At 53.8% G+C, this 16727-nt stretch overlaps 3 protein-coding genes and 1 long non-coding RNA gene across 10 annotated transcripts in view; 2 read left to right on the forward strand and 2 right to left on the reverse strand.

The window, feature by feature from the left end:
• Window positions 1-4416, reverse strand: part of ASH1L (ASH1 like histone lysine methyltransferase) — a 142498-nt gene extending 138082 nt beyond the window's left edge. Inside the window, exons 1-2 of the mRNA XM_074318857.1 lie at window positions 4316-4416; window positions 867-1088 (exon numbers count right to left, since the gene is read on the reverse strand). The gene's annotated coding sequence lies outside the window, so the exon portion shown is untranslated. The remainder of the gene's footprint in view (window positions 1-866; window positions 1089-4315) is intronic.
• Window positions 4417-4557: 141 nt separating this feature from the next.
• On the forward strand, window positions 4558-8536 carry MSTO1 (misato mitochondrial distribution and morphology regulator 1). 4 transcript variants are annotated; one of them, XM_074318873.1, is made up of 14 exons: window positions 4558-4715; window positions 4823-4958; window positions 5424-5493; window positions 5585-5660; window positions 5895-5949; window positions 6034-6172; window positions 6327-6444; window positions 6527-6661; window positions 6741-6896; window positions 7160-7291; window positions 7365-7549; window positions 7681-7827; window positions 7917-8026; window positions 8277-8536. In XM_074318873.1, exons 1-14 carry the CDS (start codon window positions 4632-4634, stop codon window positions 8489-8491), a joined length of 1758 nt encoding a protein of 585 aa, XP_074174974.1. In that variant the 5' UTR covers window positions 4558-4631; the 3' UTR covers window positions 8492-8536. The 4 variants fall into 4 exon arrangements, with proteins under 4 accessions (XP_074174974.1, XP_019566662.2, XP_074174975.1 ...); XM_019711103.2 differs by having other exon boundaries at window positions 7723-7827; XM_074318874.1 differs by having other exon boundaries at window positions 6744-6896.
• GON4L (gon-4 like) overlaps window positions 8110-16727 on the reverse strand; it is a 43950-nt gene continuing 35332 nt past the window's right edge. For 3 of the 4 annotated variants that reach the window (XM_019711100.2, XM_019711102.2, XM_019711099.2), the window contains 11 exons: window positions 16412-16667; window positions 15749-15933; window positions 14675-14872; window positions 13473-13616; window positions 12865-13008; window positions 12654-12773; window positions 11493-11606; window positions 10806-11016; window positions 9761-10373; window positions 9572-9674; window positions 8110-9016 (listed from right to left, as the gene is read on the reverse strand). In XM_019711100.2, the coding sequence (XP_019566659.2) occupies window positions 8867-9016; window positions 9572-9674; window positions 9761-10373; window positions 10806-11016; window positions 11493-11606; window positions 12654-12773; window positions 12865-13008; window positions 13473-13616; window positions 14675-14872; window positions 15749-15933; window positions 16412-16667 (2238 nt within the window). In that variant the 3' untranslated portion in view covers window positions 8110-8866. The remainder of the gene's footprint in view (window positions 9017-9571; window positions 9675-9760; window positions 10374-10805; window positions 11017-11492; window positions 11607-12653; window positions 12774-12864; window positions 13009-13472; window positions 13617-14674; window positions 14873-15748; window positions 15934-16411; window positions 16668-16727) is intronic. The other variant, XM_074318860.1, reaches the window with a different exon arrangement.
• Window positions 14866-16648, forward strand: LOC141568590 (uncharacterized). Its single transcript, XR_012491755.1, has 3 exons — window positions 14866-15391; window positions 15601-15757; window positions 16530-16648. It is a non-coding gene; the product is annotated as an uncharacterized LOC141568590 (long non-coding RNA).

The following is a 16727-nucleotide window of genomic DNA, read 5'->3' on the forward strand; positions in this document are numbered from 1 at the left end:
CCCCGACGCAGATACCGCATGTAATGATTCACGTACCTTCAGTGCACAGAGAGGAGGACAAGCTGCGTGCCGTCTTTGGGAGATTTGAGAAAATCGTGACAAATCAATTTCTAGAATATATAAATAACTCCTTTACTAATTAATAGGTAAATAATTTAAATATAGATATTTCTCTAAAGAAGACATAGAAATGGCTGAGAAGATAATGCAAAGAGGCTCCACATCACTAGTGATTAGGAAAATGCAAATCAAAACCACAGCGAGACCCCACGTCACACCACCTAGGACGGGCTATAAATAAAAAAGACAGTAACAATCAGGAACTTTCAGATATTGCTGGTGCAAATATAAAATAGAAATGGAAATTTTCCAGAATGTTTCCACATTGGACAACACTCTGGCAGTTTCTCCAAATGTTAAACAGTTTGCACACGACCCAGCCATTCCACCCGTAGGGATCTAACCTTCAGCAATGGAAACATGTCCACACACAGATTTGTGTTGAAGCAGCGTAAGACTGTTCATTATTCATAATAGCTGAAAAGGAAATGACCCAAATACCCTTCAACTTGTAAAGGCATAACCAGAAAGGGAGAGAAACCAGTACGTGGTACGACGTGGGGAACCTCAAACACCGTACAGAGAGCGCATACTGTGTGATTATGTGAAACATCCAGAAACGGCAGATTTCTAAGGCAGAAGTTCAGCAGTGGTTGCCTAGTGTCGGGGTAGGAACAGGCTTTAACTGTAATCACACAGAAGCATTTTTGGGGATGCTGGAAAAGTTTTAAAACTGAATTATAATGAAGGTACAACTCTGCATAGTCACAAAATCATTGTACACTCAAAATGGATGAAAATGATACCTCAATAGGGTCTTTAAAAAACTGCGGTCAGACTTCCTCCTTCCCTCTGTTCTTCGCAGGGGTCATACCTTCATCGTGGTCTGCTGGCTCACCCGGCCGCCTGGCCACCTCTCCTTCCTCAGGATGGTCCCTCACAGGCTTTCCAGATAAATCACTTGCATGCCTCATTCCATCTTGGGGTTGGTTTCCAGCAGATGCCGTCTTCCAGACACAAATCTAAAGCTGCAAGGAAAACGTGAAAAAAGCTGTATTACAAACACTAACCAAAAGAAAGGAGGTCCTCTGTGTTGCTATCAAACGCAGCAGACACGAGGGTAAACTGCATAGCCAGAGAAAAGTGGGTATTTTATAATGGTGGAAGGTTCCATTTGTCAGGAGGATAATACACGTAAAGTGGTAGGTCCTGACAACAGAGCCTAAGAAACCGACAAAACTCTAAGGAGATAACAGACGATCATAGTGGGAGAGTGAACATACATCAGTAACTGATGAAGACAAAAGTATCAGTAGGAATATTTAATGAGCATGATTAACAAACTTGTCCAAATGACAGTATATTTTTTAAACCCCAAAACTTCTGAATGTACATTCTTTGTAAGCACATGTATAACCTGTTTAAAAATTGACTGTCACTGGACCATAAAAGAAGTCAACGAATTTCAAGGAATTTAAATCATACAAACCATCTTCTTTGATCCCAAAACAACCTAAGCTAGAAATCAATAACAAAAATATACACAGAAAATCCCCACTGTGCTTGGAAATTAAAAACTTTCGTGATGTGCCCATAGGTCAGAGAAAAAAATCAGAATGGAAATCAGAAAGTGATTCAAACCAAATGATTAGGAAAATACTAAACTCAAAACTTAAATAAAAATTTAGTTTTTCTGAAAATACTATTAACTTGATAAAACAACTCTAATGAGAATATTCAAGAAAAAAGTAAAAGGAATTTTTCACCTTCAAAAGAAGAAATATCAGAAATGATAAAGGATATCACTACAGACCTTGGAGACATTAAAAAGATTAACTGGGTATATTACGAACAGTTTGATGGTAATATCTCTAAATTTGAAGATGAAATGGACAAATTCCTAGAAAATACATAACAACCATCATCATTTGTGGATAAGACTAGAAATCCAAGAGTCTACAGATAAATGATTAAAATTAATCAGCGAGCATGGCAGGGTAGCTGGTCACGTCAGTGTACCAATCAGTCTTGTTTATATCAATAACAGAAAATACAATTTTAAAAGAATATGACAAAAGGCACATATGACATTTATATAGAAAACTATAAAATTTATTTTAAAAAATTTAAAGACCTCAATAAAGGCAGAATAGAAATTGGAAAATTTAATACTGTAAAGGCACCAGTTCTCCCCAAATTGATCTATGGAGATGCAATGCTATCCCAGTCAAAACACCTATAGGATTTTACATTTTGTTGTGGAAATTGACAAGCTGATTCTAAAATATATGTGGACATACACAGAGCCCAGAATAGACAAGACTTATCCTAACCGTTTATCTTGAAAAATTTCAAACCTACAGAAATGTTGAGAGTACAAAAGAACACCATATAACCTTCACTTAGACTCAATTGCTAATTTTGTCACATTTGCTTTATCTATTTACTTTGAGATAACATACCATTTAAAAGTAAATTACAGACAAGTATTTCATCACATACCTCCCAAGAATAGGATATTCTTGTACATAAGCAGAATATCACATCAAAGAAACTCATCATCGATACAACAATATCATGTAATATATGGTTTATTTTGAAACTTCTCATTATCCCAACAATGTGTGTATGGTTCTCCCCACCCCGGGCCCTACCAGTTCAGGTTCCAATCAAAGACCACACATTTAAGCTATAATCTCTCCTTACTGTGTCCTTTTATCTTTGATAGACCCTCTGATTTTTTTGTCTTTTGACATTTTTTTAAATGCTGGGCCAGTTGTTTATACTAGCCCCCATTCTGGATTGGTATATTGTTTCCTCCAGATCAAACACAGGTGACAGGGTTTTAACCAGCATAACACAGGATATTATGTATGATATTTTGTATGTGCCACACTATCCCACCATTTCAGTTTGTTCTATTACTGGTGACACTAAGTTTGATCACTTGGTCAATTTTGGCATCCATCATTGTGAGACTACATTTCCTCCAATGTAATTAACAAGTTATCCGCAGAAGGTTACTTTGAATCCTGAAATCACCTCCTTTTCCAACAAATTACCACCCAATGGTTTTAATATCCATTGATGATTCTCATCTGAATAAATTATTAAATTAATGGCTGCAATCTAAATTTAAATTCTATTATTCTGTCTACATTTATTTGCTGCTATTCCTTCTGTCGCCCCTAATTCGCACCCTCCCTTCCCCTTTCTTTAGTCTCTTGTGGACTCACAGATCTAAGATGTGTTTTTAAAACGTGGTGTGTAAAGACTGAAATCGGAACAAACCAATACAACAGGATCATGAGCCCAGAACATAACATAAAATGCATTGGTAATATTTGAAAAGATCAGTCAATGTGACTATATGTAAAAACAAAATACTCTGTTCTTTAAAAGACCCCCTTTAAGGAAATGAAAGGACAACTAGCATGGGAGAAGATATTTCCAACACATAACTTGATGGAGGGCTTGTATCCAGAATAAAGTACTCACTCCTACAAAACAGTAACAGACAACCCGCAAGAAACATAGGCAAGAGACCTGAACACTCACTTCACAAAAATGGATATCCAAATATTTGGTAAACATACCAAAAGGCGCTGTCAACCTCTAGTAATCAGGGAAATTAAAACCAGTGATAAGGACTCAAATTTTAAAATGTTGGAAGATCATGGAACATCGATTGAAAACTCCCCTACACTTGTGGTGGAATTTAAGTTGGTAAATTTAGAAAACAGCTTGGTGTTATTTACCAACGTCGAACATGCCCATCCTTACGACCCAACAATTACACTCCTGGTGTGTACCCGACAGAAGTGTGTGCAGGGCACACGCACAAGACTTACTGCAGCACCGAACAGCCCCCAACTGGAAACAATGCCAAAGCCCATCCATTATCGGCAGAATAAACCATTTGTGGTACGTTCATGCAATCACTGTTCTGATGCTATGAGAACGAACCGTAAGTACAGGGAAGAACTTCACAAACGATAGCGAGCAAAAGGCAGACGCAAAAGAACACGTGCTCCGGTTTACGTGCGACAGGCAGCTAGGAAAACAGGCAGAGACTGAGTTAAGCCAGTGCACAGGCTCGGACACCCGGAAGGCGGTGACTCGGAGCGGGAGGAGGGGGCGCGTGGGAGGCGTTAGGGGAGCGTCGACTTTTCTGGCAAGGTTTCACTTTTGCCTGAAGTCTCCCGTGAGAAGACACACAAGCTTGGAGAGCAGTAAGAAATAGCGTGAGCCTCACCGGGGACCCCACCGGACATGCAAACACAGCACCAAGAAAGCTCCAGGATGGCGCGTAGGCTCGGGCGCCGACAACTTCCGGCGTGGGCCCCGCCCCTTGACAACCACCAATAAGCAGGATTGGTTCCCGCTAGGAAGAGGCGGGAATAATGGGCGGTGTCTCTAAAGGCCAACGAATGGTTTACCCTCTAGGAAAAGACGTTTATGGACCAATAGGGCGCAGAGGACGAGGCCCCGCCCATAAGCCTACTGAGCCAATCGGCTGGGAGTGGTGAGTGGGCAGGCGGCGGCTGCGCGACCCAGTGGAGTCGTGCGGCATGGCGGGCGGGGCCCGGGAGGTCCTCACGTTGCAGTTGGGACATTTTGCGGGGTTCGTGGGAGCGCATTGGTGGAACCAGCAGGTGAGGTCTCGGGGCGGCTGCCCCAGCGGAGCCTTTGGGACTTCCAGCCCTTACTTCCGTGCTGCCTCTCTCGCCACCCGAGTCCAGTCCTTCCTGTGCTTCTCCAGGATGCTGCGCTGCGCGAACCGACCGACGCCAAGGAGACGCCGGCGGAGTTGTGCCCCGACGTCCTGTACCGGCCCGGCCGGACGCTGCACGGCCAGGAGACCTACACGCCGAGGCTCATCCTCATGGACCTGAAGGGTGAGGCGGCGGCCGGGTCAGCCCGGTGCCCACTTTCCCCTTCGCTTGCCAGTGGAGTCTCTAGCGCCCATTCGCTTCAAGGCTCCCAGACCGCACTGGGCTGAAGCACAGAGCCCAGGAGCCCAGGGAGACTGACCGCAGTAGGCCTCCACCCGCGGGACGCAGGAAGGCACACCTCGGTTCCCTTCCCGAGCCATCTCGGAAATGGGCTGCTTGGCCCTGGAGCCAGTGGTGTGTGGAAGTGGCACTCCTGTACGACCTTGGGGTGGGCCCTTCGCCTCCGGTCCCACAGCTAAGGACAGGATGGACTCTGGAGTCGCCTAGGCCAGGGTGTTGAACAACTCATGTCTGTTCAGGAAAATCTGGAAGCACCAAGTGCTGGTGACGGCAGACCGTCAGGAGATGGGGTTAGCAGGCGTGGAGGGACGAGGCTTTGACCTAACATGGCCTGTCATTTTTGTGCAGGGAGCATGAATTCCCTAAAACAAGAAGGCGGACTCTACAGGGACACACAGCGAGACGCTGCGATAGCCTGGTATTGGGGCTGTTGGGAGAGGAGTGTGGGTGCGCACAGGAAGCTGGGGACGCGGCACCTGTGGCCAGGACCCGTCTCCAATCTCTTTCAGGGAGGGGAAGCTCACCACACACACAGAGGAGCTCCATCCGAAGAACCCTTATCTCCAGGACCTTCTGAGTGCAGAGGTGAGGGCCTCGGCCCTGAGCTGCAGGCCCAGCGCTGCCACCATGCCTCACTGGGGCACTGAGTCACCTTCGAGGCCCGAGGGGGATTTGGGGAGAGGCACCCTTTCCTCCTAAAGGACCAAGGCGTAAACAGAAAGGAGGCTACAGGGTGTGGCCACCAAAATCGGGGAGTAGAAATCCACTTTTGTCTGTGGGCTGCTTGGAACTAAATGGAGACTTTTCCCATCCCTCCAGGGAGTGCTGTGTAGTGATGGTGTCTGGAGGGTCAAGTCCATTCCCAGTGGCAAAGGTGAGACTTGTCCAGGTTCTGCAGGATGGGGGCTGGGTAGATCAGGGACCCCGAGCAAGGCACATTTCCTCTGCTTTTCTTCAGGTCCCGCTCCACTCACCACTGCTACACCTCCAAAGCCACGGATCCCCACTGAGGGAAGCATCCAAGTCTGGTCAGACTTCCTCAGAGTCCATCTCCATCCTCGGAGCATCTGTATGATTCAGAAGTACAACCACGATGGGTACGGGGGCCCAGAGGCTGGGGGTGAGAAACCGGGGCCCACCCATGGTGCATGAGGCTCTTGAAACCACCCTCCGTGCCCTCCCTGAGAAAAAGACCTCAGGGCGGGGTGGAGGGGTGTCCAGTGAATCCTGGGCTCTGTCTATAAATGGCAGTGAAGCAAGTCGCCTGGAGGCTTTTGGCCAAGGGGAGAGCATCCTGAAGGAACCCAGGTACCAGGAAGAGCTGGAGGACAGGCTGCACTTCTACGTGGAGGAATGTGATTACCTGCAGGTAGCGGTGTGCACGGAGGACATGGGGCTGGGCTTCCCTTCCCATCCTGTCCCGTCCCACCCTCCATCCTTCACCTCTCCAGGGCTTCCAGATCCTGTGTGACCTCCACGATGGCTTCTCTGGGCTGGGCGCTAAGGCCTCAGAATTGCTTCGAGATGAGTACACGGGGCGAGGAATAGTGACCTGGGGGCTGCTCCCCGGTCCCTACAGTCTTAGGGTGAGTAAAATGTGGGGAGAAGAGGCAATGAGAGCCCAGTGAGAAAGTTGCTCAAACAAACTACTCTCCTTTCTTTCAACAGGAGCCCCAGAAAAACATCTACCGTCTCTTGAACACAGCCTTCGGTCTGGTGCATCTGTCTGCTCACAGCTCCCTGGTCTGCCCCTTATCCTTGGGCGGGAGCCTGGGGCTGCGACCTGAGCCCCCCGTCCACTTCCGGCACCTGCATTATGATGTAAGGCTCAATGCTCTGGTGACAGCTCGTGACAGGGACCCTGGGGACCCTGACTCACCGAGGCAGCCTGTCACTGGCTCCACTCTTGCAGCCTCAGCTTGAACTTAGCAAGGAGGTGGCCTTAATTCCGGGTCCTGTGCTTGCCACCATGGGCCTCACACACCCGCTTTGTCCCAAAGCCCCGGACCTCTCTGCCATTACCATCCTGCCTGCACTCGTTTCCAGCCCCGAAAGGCAATTGCTCTTCTCGGTATCCTTTCCAGGCCACTCTGCCCTTCCACTGTAGTGCCATCCTGGCCACAGCCCTGGACACAGTCACCGTTCCTTATCGCCTGCGTTCCTCACCAGTTTCCATGGTCCATCTGGCTAACATGCTGAACTTCTCTGGGAAAAAGGTAGGAAGCTTCAGGCGGGGTCGGGTCGGAGCCGCGACAAAGCTCTGGGACTGGATCTCATCCTTCTTTTCAGGTGGTGACAGCAGGAGCAACCATCCCCTTCCCCCTGGTTCCAAACCAGTCCCTTCCCGACGCCCTGGTGCAACTTGGAGGGGCCGCCCCGTGGACCCCGCTGTCTGCATGTGGGGACCCTTCTGGAACACGGTGCTTTGCGCAGTCAGTGGTGCTGAGGGGTCTCAACAGAGCGTGCCACACCAGGTGAGCTGTCCTTTTCTCCCTGGCACCTCCGGACAGTCTAAGGGCACAGCCCCTTTCATCGCCACACCTCCCCCCCCCCCTTAGCCCGATTCAGCTGAGGGCCTGAGAACAGAAGACTCTTGGTTCCTTAGCACGCTGCCCCAGACTAAGGTGCTCTGGCTTTGTCCTGGCAGTCAGCTCCCCCCAGGGACACCTGTGCCCTCCGTGCTCCACGCGTGCGCCACTGGGGAAGAAGTCCTGGCCCGGTACCTGGAGCTGCAGCAGCCTGGAGCCAGGAGGTCAGTGCAAGCTCTCCGGGCTGCTCCCAGACCTCAGGCCCCCTCAGGCCCCGGCTCCTCTTACTGCCGCCCTCCTTCTTGCCCCCCAGCTCTTCCCATCTGCTGCTGACGCCCTGCAAGGTGGCCCCTCCTTACCCCCACCTCTTCTCAAGCCTCAGCCAGCAGGGCTCGGGCCTGGACAGTCCCCCAACCGGGGCAGGTACGTAGGACGGGAAGAAAACCACAACTTAAGCGTGGGAGTGGTTTTACTCTGTCCCCTCCTGGGTAAAGGTACTTAGAAAGTTCACAGTCAAACACTCCTTTATTCACGCTGGTTCCTGAGAACTGCTCTCCTCTGGAGTACTGGTCTACTGAGGGGACAGCCCACAGACTGGCTGAGCCCCTCTGTACACGCGGAGTCCCAGGGGAGAAGACCCCCGTGACAGGTCTCCCCGCCCTCTCCTCCACAGCAGTGGACAGCGTCCCCGTCCTTGGGGCTCTCTGCTCCTCTTCCTCCTTGGATCGGACCCTGGGTGACTTGGCCAAAGAGCTCACCAAAGTGGACCTGCGGCGCTGGGCCAGCTTCATGGAGGCTGGGGTGGAACAGGGGGACCTGGAGGAGCTGCTCCACGAGCTCCGCAGCCTGGCCCAGTGCTACCAGGGCGGGGACAGCCTCGCGGACTGAAGTTCCGGAAGGGAAAGTGGGTGTACAATAAAAGTGCGGATGCAGGCGCTTGGTGTCGGGACTGGCTACACCCACACGCACCTATGACATGTAGGAACACTGCTCAGATGACAGAACCACGAGTGTACGCTCGGGACAAAGAACGGGGGCGGGGGCACGGAGCTGAGCCTGTCCCTCGACGCTGTGTATGTACAAAGTGGACGTCCAAGGTCTTCAGAAAAGACAGTGATGCGGACGGCAGAGCCCTGCCAGCCTGCCGTGTCCTGGTCCTTGCCCGCTCCTCAGCTGTCCACTGCGCTCAAAGTACAAGCACCGTGTCCCTCATCAGGGTCCGGGGCCTGGGTCCTGTGCAGGCGACACCGGCACGCTGCCGTCTCACTCATCCAGCTCTTCCTCGGACAGAAGGTCCCCGCGGTCAGACAGCTGGTCGGCGTTGCTGGTGCTGCCTGCGTCGTCCTCATCCTCAGAGCTGGCCTCGCACGCGGTGTGGAAGAGCTGCATGAGTTCTCGGAAGCGGTGGCACACCTAGGACGAGAGGGGGCTGTTCCCTGTGCCCGAGCTAGTGGCACGTCAGCAGGAAGCACGTGGCCAGGCGAACGGCCTGACTTGTCCCGCACAGTAAGGGCTGTGTCCTCACAGAGGACTCGGGGGGAGGTGTCCTCACAGACGGAGACTCAGGGTAACGTGTCCTCACACAGACGGGGACTCAGGGTGAGGTGTCCTCACACAGAAGGGGACTCGGAGTAACGTGTCCTCACAGATGGGGACTCGGAGTAACGTGTCCTCACAGATGGGGACTCGGGGTGAGGTGTCCTCACAAAAGGAAACAGGGTAACGTGTCCTCCTCCCACGAAAGGAGACTCAGGGTGAGGGGCTGTTTTGCCCAAAGTCGCACCCTCCCAAAAAAAAACGACTGGGATCTCTGGGGCCGCTGCCTCGAAATCTTCTAGAACCAGTGCCACCACCCTGAAGAGTCAGGCCTTTCCTTGGGGCCCACCTTTATAGTCACAGTGGGTGTCACCTCCCGGCTGGCCAGCCTGTCCTCTTCTTGCCAGGCCCCCCTTGGTGCCCCCCACTCACCTCGGTGGGGGTCTTGTTTCCAAGCTGCTGGGAGATGACGCGGAATGTGTGCGGCTGCGCTCCTTGCTCCTGGCACACGGTGAGAATCACACGGTCGGCTTCCCTGTAAGCACACGCCGTGGTCAGTCCTGCATCGCTAACCGCTGCGTTCCATGCACTTTCCAAACACACACGTCCAGCCCTACCCACCTTGTCCACAGGACCACCTTTTCCCCAGTGGAGCTGACCTTGCTGTTGTTGGCACATACTGTGACTTCCGTGGCCTTTGGCGGTGGCTCCCCCTCTGGACCCCTGCCCTGCATTCCATTGTCTTTAGTCAAACCGCCTCTAGGGGCTGAGGGAGAAGTCTCTGAGGTGTCAATTCCTGATGAAGATTCATGGACAAGGGCGTTCTTTTCTGACGTCTTCACCCCAGCTCTGCCTGAAGGCAGCCAGCTCTCATGAGCGTCTGGTTTCCCAGGCGCCTGTCTTCCCCCTAAGTCTCTGGTCCTCGAGGAAGCAGGACTTGGGAAGGAAGCAGGGGGGTCGCCAGTTCCAGGCCGTTTCCCAGTTTCTGAGGCATCCCAGACCAGCATGGGAACGTCCGACTCCCCTGCAGCCTTCTGGCCGCCCCCCTCGTGCAGAAGCCTGGGGGACGCCTCAGGTCCAGCCTGGCTTCTCCCCACGCTGGCTGGCACAGCGCCAGTGCTGGAGGGAAGCTGACGCGGCTCTGGTGAGCGGGCCGGTGGGCCATCTGGGAGGAACTGCCGGTCTGAAGGCGTCATTTCTTGAGGGGACAGCGAACTGCTCCCCAATGCCGGTCCTGCTTAGGAGAAAACCAGGACTTAAGGGTCTGGCCAGGCCCCAGTGCACCACAGGCTCACGCAGGTAAGCACGGAGATCAGTTCTGATCTAAGGCGGGGCTGGGGGCTGAGGGCACAGTGGGAAGACAGAAAGTCTGGCTGCCAATCTGAGAAGAGTCTAGAATGCGGATCAGCGGGGCTGGCCACGGGGGAGGATCCAGGCACGGGAACACGAGCACGCCTGAATCCTGCTGATTCTGCATGCGGACGGAGGCCACGCAGGGAAAGCTAAGGCTGGACGGGAGAAGTGTTTCCCACCGGTTTGTCACTAGGAGGGGTGGTAGCCCATCGCTAAAAACTCATTTATCCAGGGTCAAAGCTGTTCTTGCTTGAACCGTGTGACAGTAAGACACAGAAAGGGAGAAGGCCGGGGCGGCCGTCGGCTCACTCACCTGGCACGGGCATCTCTCCCTTGCGGGCACTCCTGCCAGCCCTGCTCGGGGGGGCCTCAGTGCCCCCCCGCTCCTCTGGACCATCCTCCTCCGTCCCATCCTTGCTCTGCCCAGCTTCCTTAGCAGCAGGCACAGGACTTGTCTCTCGGGGGGGGCTGCCGCCCACCAACTCTGGAGGCTCCTTGCTCTTGTAGGACTTGCCGTCACAAACCTGCAGGGATGGCCTTCTGGGTCACGGGCGTCTTGACTTCCTTGGTCTTAGGGGCCGACCAAAGGAAGGGGCGCTGCCGTGAGCTCAGCAAGGCAACCAGGACACACTCTACCCGGCTGGCCAGGACGAGCCCGGGCACTCCTGCGGACGCGTTTCCGCTGCCCACCACCCTGGCTCTAGAGAACCAGACCACCTTTAGGGGCTGCGTCCCTGACACAGGTTTACTTCATTGGGGAAAAAAATCTAAGACAGAACTATCTGAAGTGGTAGAGTTTTTTCCAACTCCAAAAGCTTTACCCATAAGATTCTCTTTAAAAAGCAAAATCCATATGTTTTTAAAAGATTCTATGTGTGTTCTGTGTGTCTGTAATGAACTTACTTGTATCTGTACACAGATATAAATAAGGTCCACACCTGTGGCAGGAACAACGCCCCAAGCAGCCTGGGGTTGCCCTGGGCACCCGTCCCCTGCTCACCTTGCCGCTGCAGTGACTACAATTTCTGCGTTTGTTCTTCTTCAGCCTGGAGTCAGGGCCTCCTTCATGGCAGGGACACACGCAGTCCTTCGCCCCGTCTGGCCACTCAGCCTCCTAGGAGAGACCTGGGCTTGGTCAGCTGCCCAGCGTTTGCGGTTCCGAGTGAGGAAGCTAAGCCCGCCCCGGCGCCCGGCCTTTCTGCGATCATACACCATCTCCTCGCGTGGCCTGAGGAAATCAACGTCGACCTCGAGGAAAGCCTATTATGAATCCCTGAAACATCCTTAAATGACCCAAAGACTGACATGTCCCAGTTGCCCAGACGTTGAGGCAATATTTAAGTCAAACACAGCCTGAGGCAGTCACTGGAGAGCGCCCTCCTGAGCTGCGATCTACTCACTCGTCTGTCTGTCTGTCTGTCTGTCCCTGTGCCCTGAGGTCTCCGCTGTTCTCCCATCCCCTGGAGGAGGGCTTTGTACAAATGGAAGGCTCACTCAGTGACACTGTTCAATAAACCCACGTACCACTACTGTCCCCACTGACGGTGAGACAAGGAAACAGAGAGACTGAATAAACAGCCCAAGGTCATGCAGCTACCTCGAGTCAGTTTTTCCCCAAGAAAGAGCAAAAGACATGGAGTAAACGGACATGGAGGAAAAACGCGACTTCTTGAGAGCAGTGAGAAAGCGCAGCCTGCAGCTGGCTACGTGGGGTCCCATCCTAGCCGTGCTCTTAGGAAAAGCGAGACCTGGCCATGGCCTCTGTCTTCTGCTTCCTCTTCTGTAAACTGCAGAGGGGAGCGCTGTCTGCACAGGTTACTGGGCGTCAGCTGAGTGATAACCCATGAAAAAGCTCCCAAGAGATGCGTGATACTTGGTAACACAGCTGAGTGCCAGCTGTGATTATCATTCAACTGGGAGTCTTGGCTCTATTCCTTCACATGAACACAAAGGCAGACATGAAGACCCAAGGGCAAGAGAAACAGCTGAGCTAGGAAGACCGGGAACAGGTCCTTCTGGACTCCCCAGCGGCTGCACTTTGCCCCCACGGGCTCTGACGCCTGCAGCAGCCTCGGAGCCGAGGCCTGGCGCCATCCTAAAGCGGACATTTCGGCAGAGGCGCAAGACGTGATTCGTGAAACGACACCAATGAGCCCCGTACCTTGTCGTGAGTCGGGGCCCCCGTCTCCTTTCTCCTTTTGCTCTTCGATGCCGTGGGTATCTTGGGAGGCTCCTCTTCCTCTTCCACATCAGGCAGTGCCACTTCCTCAAAGCCATCAAACTGGGCAGAAGTTGGTGCCACTCAGCACGGACCAGCCGGCAGACGCCCCTCGTCTGCCCGCCCCCCGCCCTCCTGCAGCCTCGGCCTGTACCTCATACTCCTTCTCCTCTGTCCAGTTGATCTCTTCAAAGTCACCCATCCGGCTGGCTGCGGGGCGCAGGTGGTCAAAGAAGATGGAGAACTCGTCCTGGAGGTGGTGGTGCCCCTTGAGCAGATGCCACATCTGTGTCTTGAGCTGGGAAGAGTTGTCGGCACAGACAGATGGAGTCTGCAGAGCCCGTCAGCCTGCATTGCCCATCCACCCCAGGGACGGATTCCAAGCTCTGCTTTCCTAGTCCCCTGGGAGACACCGACGTCCACCTGGACAGCCGAGGACTCTGCAGCCCCTCTCCCTCCGTGCCTGGCTACACGGGAGGGCTGTTAGCAACAGGTGTGACTCCTAGTGACAACACTGCCCCTGCCCCACTGACCTCCAGCTCGGGCACCACCCAGCCGAGCCCATCACCTCCCTCCTGGAACTTCCTTCCAAGGCTCTATGGCATTCCTGAGCATGAAGACCAGTCAGCCTGAGAATCCCTGCCTTCATCCCCTCCAGTAAGCGCATGGTACCCTAGAAGCCGCTCTAGACCAGTTAGGGGAGGGTGAAGGGAGAGGCCCAAGGCCCAGATGGTGGTGGACGAGGCCGGATGGGAAAGGTACCTCCGTGACCTCCTGGGGCGGACAGTCCGCACAGCTCTGCAGGACCTTGATAATCCTCTGGTGCTGCGATGGGTTCTCCGCAAAGCAAATTTCCAGCTGCCGAAGAAACTTGCGACTCTTCTCAAAAGCCTGCTGCTCCTCAAACTACCGGAGTGGAAAGAGGGTGAGAGCAGTCACCTACTAGAGCTGCTAGAGAGGACTCGACGGGCCACACGAGCCGAGACGACAAGGCCAGGCACGAGGGTGCAGGGCTCTGGTTGGCAAAGCCACTCTCCTAAGACCCAGGCATCGACCCGCCCTGGGTCTCTGGGATCTCGTGGCCCCAGGCAAGTAAGATGTGAAGGAAAGAGTCACGATGGGGACAAATCTCACGGTGTTTACTGCTTCATGGACTGTGAAATCAGGCACTCAGGCCCATGCGGCATTTCACTGTTTACAAAGAATTTTCACACATCCACTCATTTGTTCACAACACAGGAACAGAAGACTGGCGTGGTTTGCACTACTCCATTACCATCTAACTGCCTGAAGACACCCAGAGTAGTCTCAATGTACCCTTTATTCCCAGGACAAACACCCAGAACCCCTGGGACATGCCCCTTGGTTAGCTCCTCATTCTCCAACCTTCCAACGTCACCTCACCACCTGGCCTTCGCAGCCCACCGCGGGTAAAACGGCAACACACCCCTCACCCTTCACCTACAACTCCCAGGTCCCCTTTCCTGCTTTGTTTTTCTATAGAATGGTATCACTCTAAGGCATTATATGCTACATATTTTACTGTTTATGTCTATTTTATAATTTGCGTAACACACATACTTGACTGTTTATCATCTAACTTTCCCCATGAGGATGAAAACTCCACGGGGGAAGGATTTCGTCTTCTGTAGTTACCACAGTCCTCGTCCCTACGACTTCGCCTGCCACGTAGTAGGCACGCATTCCCTTTTGCTGACTGCACGCCTGCTTTACAACAGTGACAAGCAAGAGGCACCTGATTTAACCACAGTCTTCAATGGCAACTAGTGGTAACCCCCACCCTGCATGGGAGAAAATGGAAGAAGGGGGTTGGGGGGGGGCGGCCCATGGAGAGACGGCTCTCGGCGCCTCGCCGAGTCGGGACAGCGGACAGCGTCAGGTAGCTCCGTTCATCCCGTCTCGCTCTGAGCCACGAGTCCGGCGCTGTGTGCCCATCTACTCACCAGCCCGCAGGCCAGGGCCTGCTCAGGCAGCAGGAACGCGGCGAAGTCCTTCAGCAGCTGGGGCCAGTCCTGGAGCAGAGCCTGCAGGCTTCTGTAGAGATCCACCGCTGTGCGCCGCTGGGAACCTGACTCGAATTCATAGATGACCTGGAGGAAGTCCTCGTACTTGCCAGGGACGTGCTGCAGGGCTTCTCGTACCTGTACAGGAAGACGTCAGTCGCCAGTGCCCTCCTTTGGGCCCCAGCAGAAAACAAGGGCACCGAGGGGGGAGGAGGAGTTACTGCCGGGGAGCCCCAGGATTCCTCCTTCAGAGGCCCCTCCCCCGACAGGCCCTGAGATCTGTTAGCAGACGACATGGAGCGCTGAGCAAGGAATAGCTCCCCTTCTGCAGTGGGCCACCGAGAGGCCTTCCTTCCCCAGGGACCACGGCCCACCCCACAGAACCAGGCCGGCTTTTCTCGAGCTCACAGCCCTAATCTCGCCTTCCTGACTTCAGCTCCACACGGAAATACATAAGGAATTCTGCTACATCTATCTCGGTGTGGATTATCCGAGGGTAAATAACAGAGATTAGGACTGTTAGCAAAACATCAGGAGACAAGAAAAAGCCACGGCTCTCACTGCTCGCCCTCCACTCTGCTGGGGGATCAAAGCAGTGTTAGCTGGCGGAGGAGCCAGCTGCCAGGAACAGGCTGCTTCACGTCTCTGAAAGTCAAGGTGCTTCCCTGAGATCCACTCTCTGGCCAGTGTCCAAAGGCCTTTCTGCTCAAGCCCAGCGCTCGGGAAAGGTCCTTCTTAGCCCCGCAGTGAGGTCACAGCCTCTCACCCATGATGGCGGTATCATCTTTCCCCAATTTCTGATGTGAGGTACTAACAATCACCCTGCTTGGCACTGACTTCCGTCTCCTTGTGGTTGTCGCACACAGATCTCAGTGATTCCAGGAGGGCAAAGGCAGAGGCACACAAGGCTGTCGGGCAGCCCGGAAGGCAGTCTCCATTTTAAGCACTCCTCCCTTGAAGGAGAAGCGCCCCCTTCAGTGGGAATGGTGGAAACAGGAAGCCGCATTTGCCTACCCTGGTCAGGTAAGCCTGAGCAAAGGCCAAATCCTTCTGCTCCCTGAGTGGGTCCCGCTCGAGAATGTTCTCGTCATACAGCAACAGCAGCTTGGACGTGTCCTTGCTGGCCCGGGCCCGACTGCCGCGCTTGCTGCGAGCTCGATGGCCGCTGCGGCCCTTGCCGGCAGCCTTGCTGCTCTCTCCTAGAGCACACGTGAGAAGGGCTGTGTCTCCGCCCCTGAGCCCCCAGCCCACCCACCCCACCGACAGTATGGACAACTCAGGAGGAAGCTGGTGGGAAATGGGATGAGGCCCGTCTGCCTGTCAAGTCGGCTCGGTGCAGAGCCAGCAGTCTACGAGGCAGAGTGGCCTGTGCGGGGCTCTCTGGGGACGAGGTCTGGTGAGGAATGAGCAGTGTTTCTGCAGTGAGCACAGCTCTGAGACTCACGCGTGACAGATGAATTAAGGACATGGACAAACCTAACACAAATCGAGCAGCTGGTGAGACTCCAATACAAAATGCCATGAGCATCTCGTTTGCAAAGGCACCAACGTAAACATCAGTGTGGGGGGGGGGCTGCAGGGGAGAGGCAGATCCCGGGTTACCCGCCAGCCGCTCTGCACACGTCATTTAGACAGTGAGGCCCACTGAGGCCTGGCCTCACCGCTCACCGAGCTCACCTGGGGGGGTGCTGCTGGTGCCCACTTCCGGAGCCATCTTGGGCGAGGCAAAGGGGGTGGGAGGCCTCTCGGCAGGGCCCCGGCCGGCTGCATGGGCCACGTCACCCTCTTTCTGCAGGCTTCCCGCCCCCTCTGCCTCCTCCTCCTCCTCCTCCTCGGGATCCGAGTGCTCGTCCTGCGAGTTCTCCTCCTCAGACTCACCCTCCTGACTCAGGCGCCTTTCCGACGCGAGCCAGGTGAGTTTTTCCATCGTTTCCTGCAAAGCCCCAGAATGCTCAGAAGGGCTGGGGACGGCCCCCCACGTGCTGGCTGCGCA

This window comes from Rhinolophus sinicus, linkage group LG14 (genome assembly GCF_036562045.2).
Source record: "Rhinolophus sinicus isolate RSC01 linkage group LG14, ASM3656204v1, whole genome shotgun sequence".
Classification (NCBI taxonomy): domain Eukaryota; kingdom Metazoa; phylum Chordata; class Mammalia; order Chiroptera; family Rhinolophidae; genus Rhinolophus; species Rhinolophus sinicus.

Bases quoted from the DNA above. Each gene is read 5' to 3' on its own strand.
- MSTO1 (XM_074318873.1), top strand. From the start codon at position 4,632: ATGGCGGGCGGGGCCCGGGAGGTCCTCACGTTGCAGTTGGGACATTTT. The intron at 4,959-5,423 runs GTGAGGCGGCGG...ATTTTTGTGCAG, and splicing joins CATCCTCATGGACCTGAAGG to GGAGCATGAATTCCCTAAAA. The intron at 7,550-7,680 runs GTGAGCTGTCCT...TTGGTTCCTTAG, and splicing joins AACAGAGCGTGCCACACCAG to CACGCTGCCCCAGACTAAGG.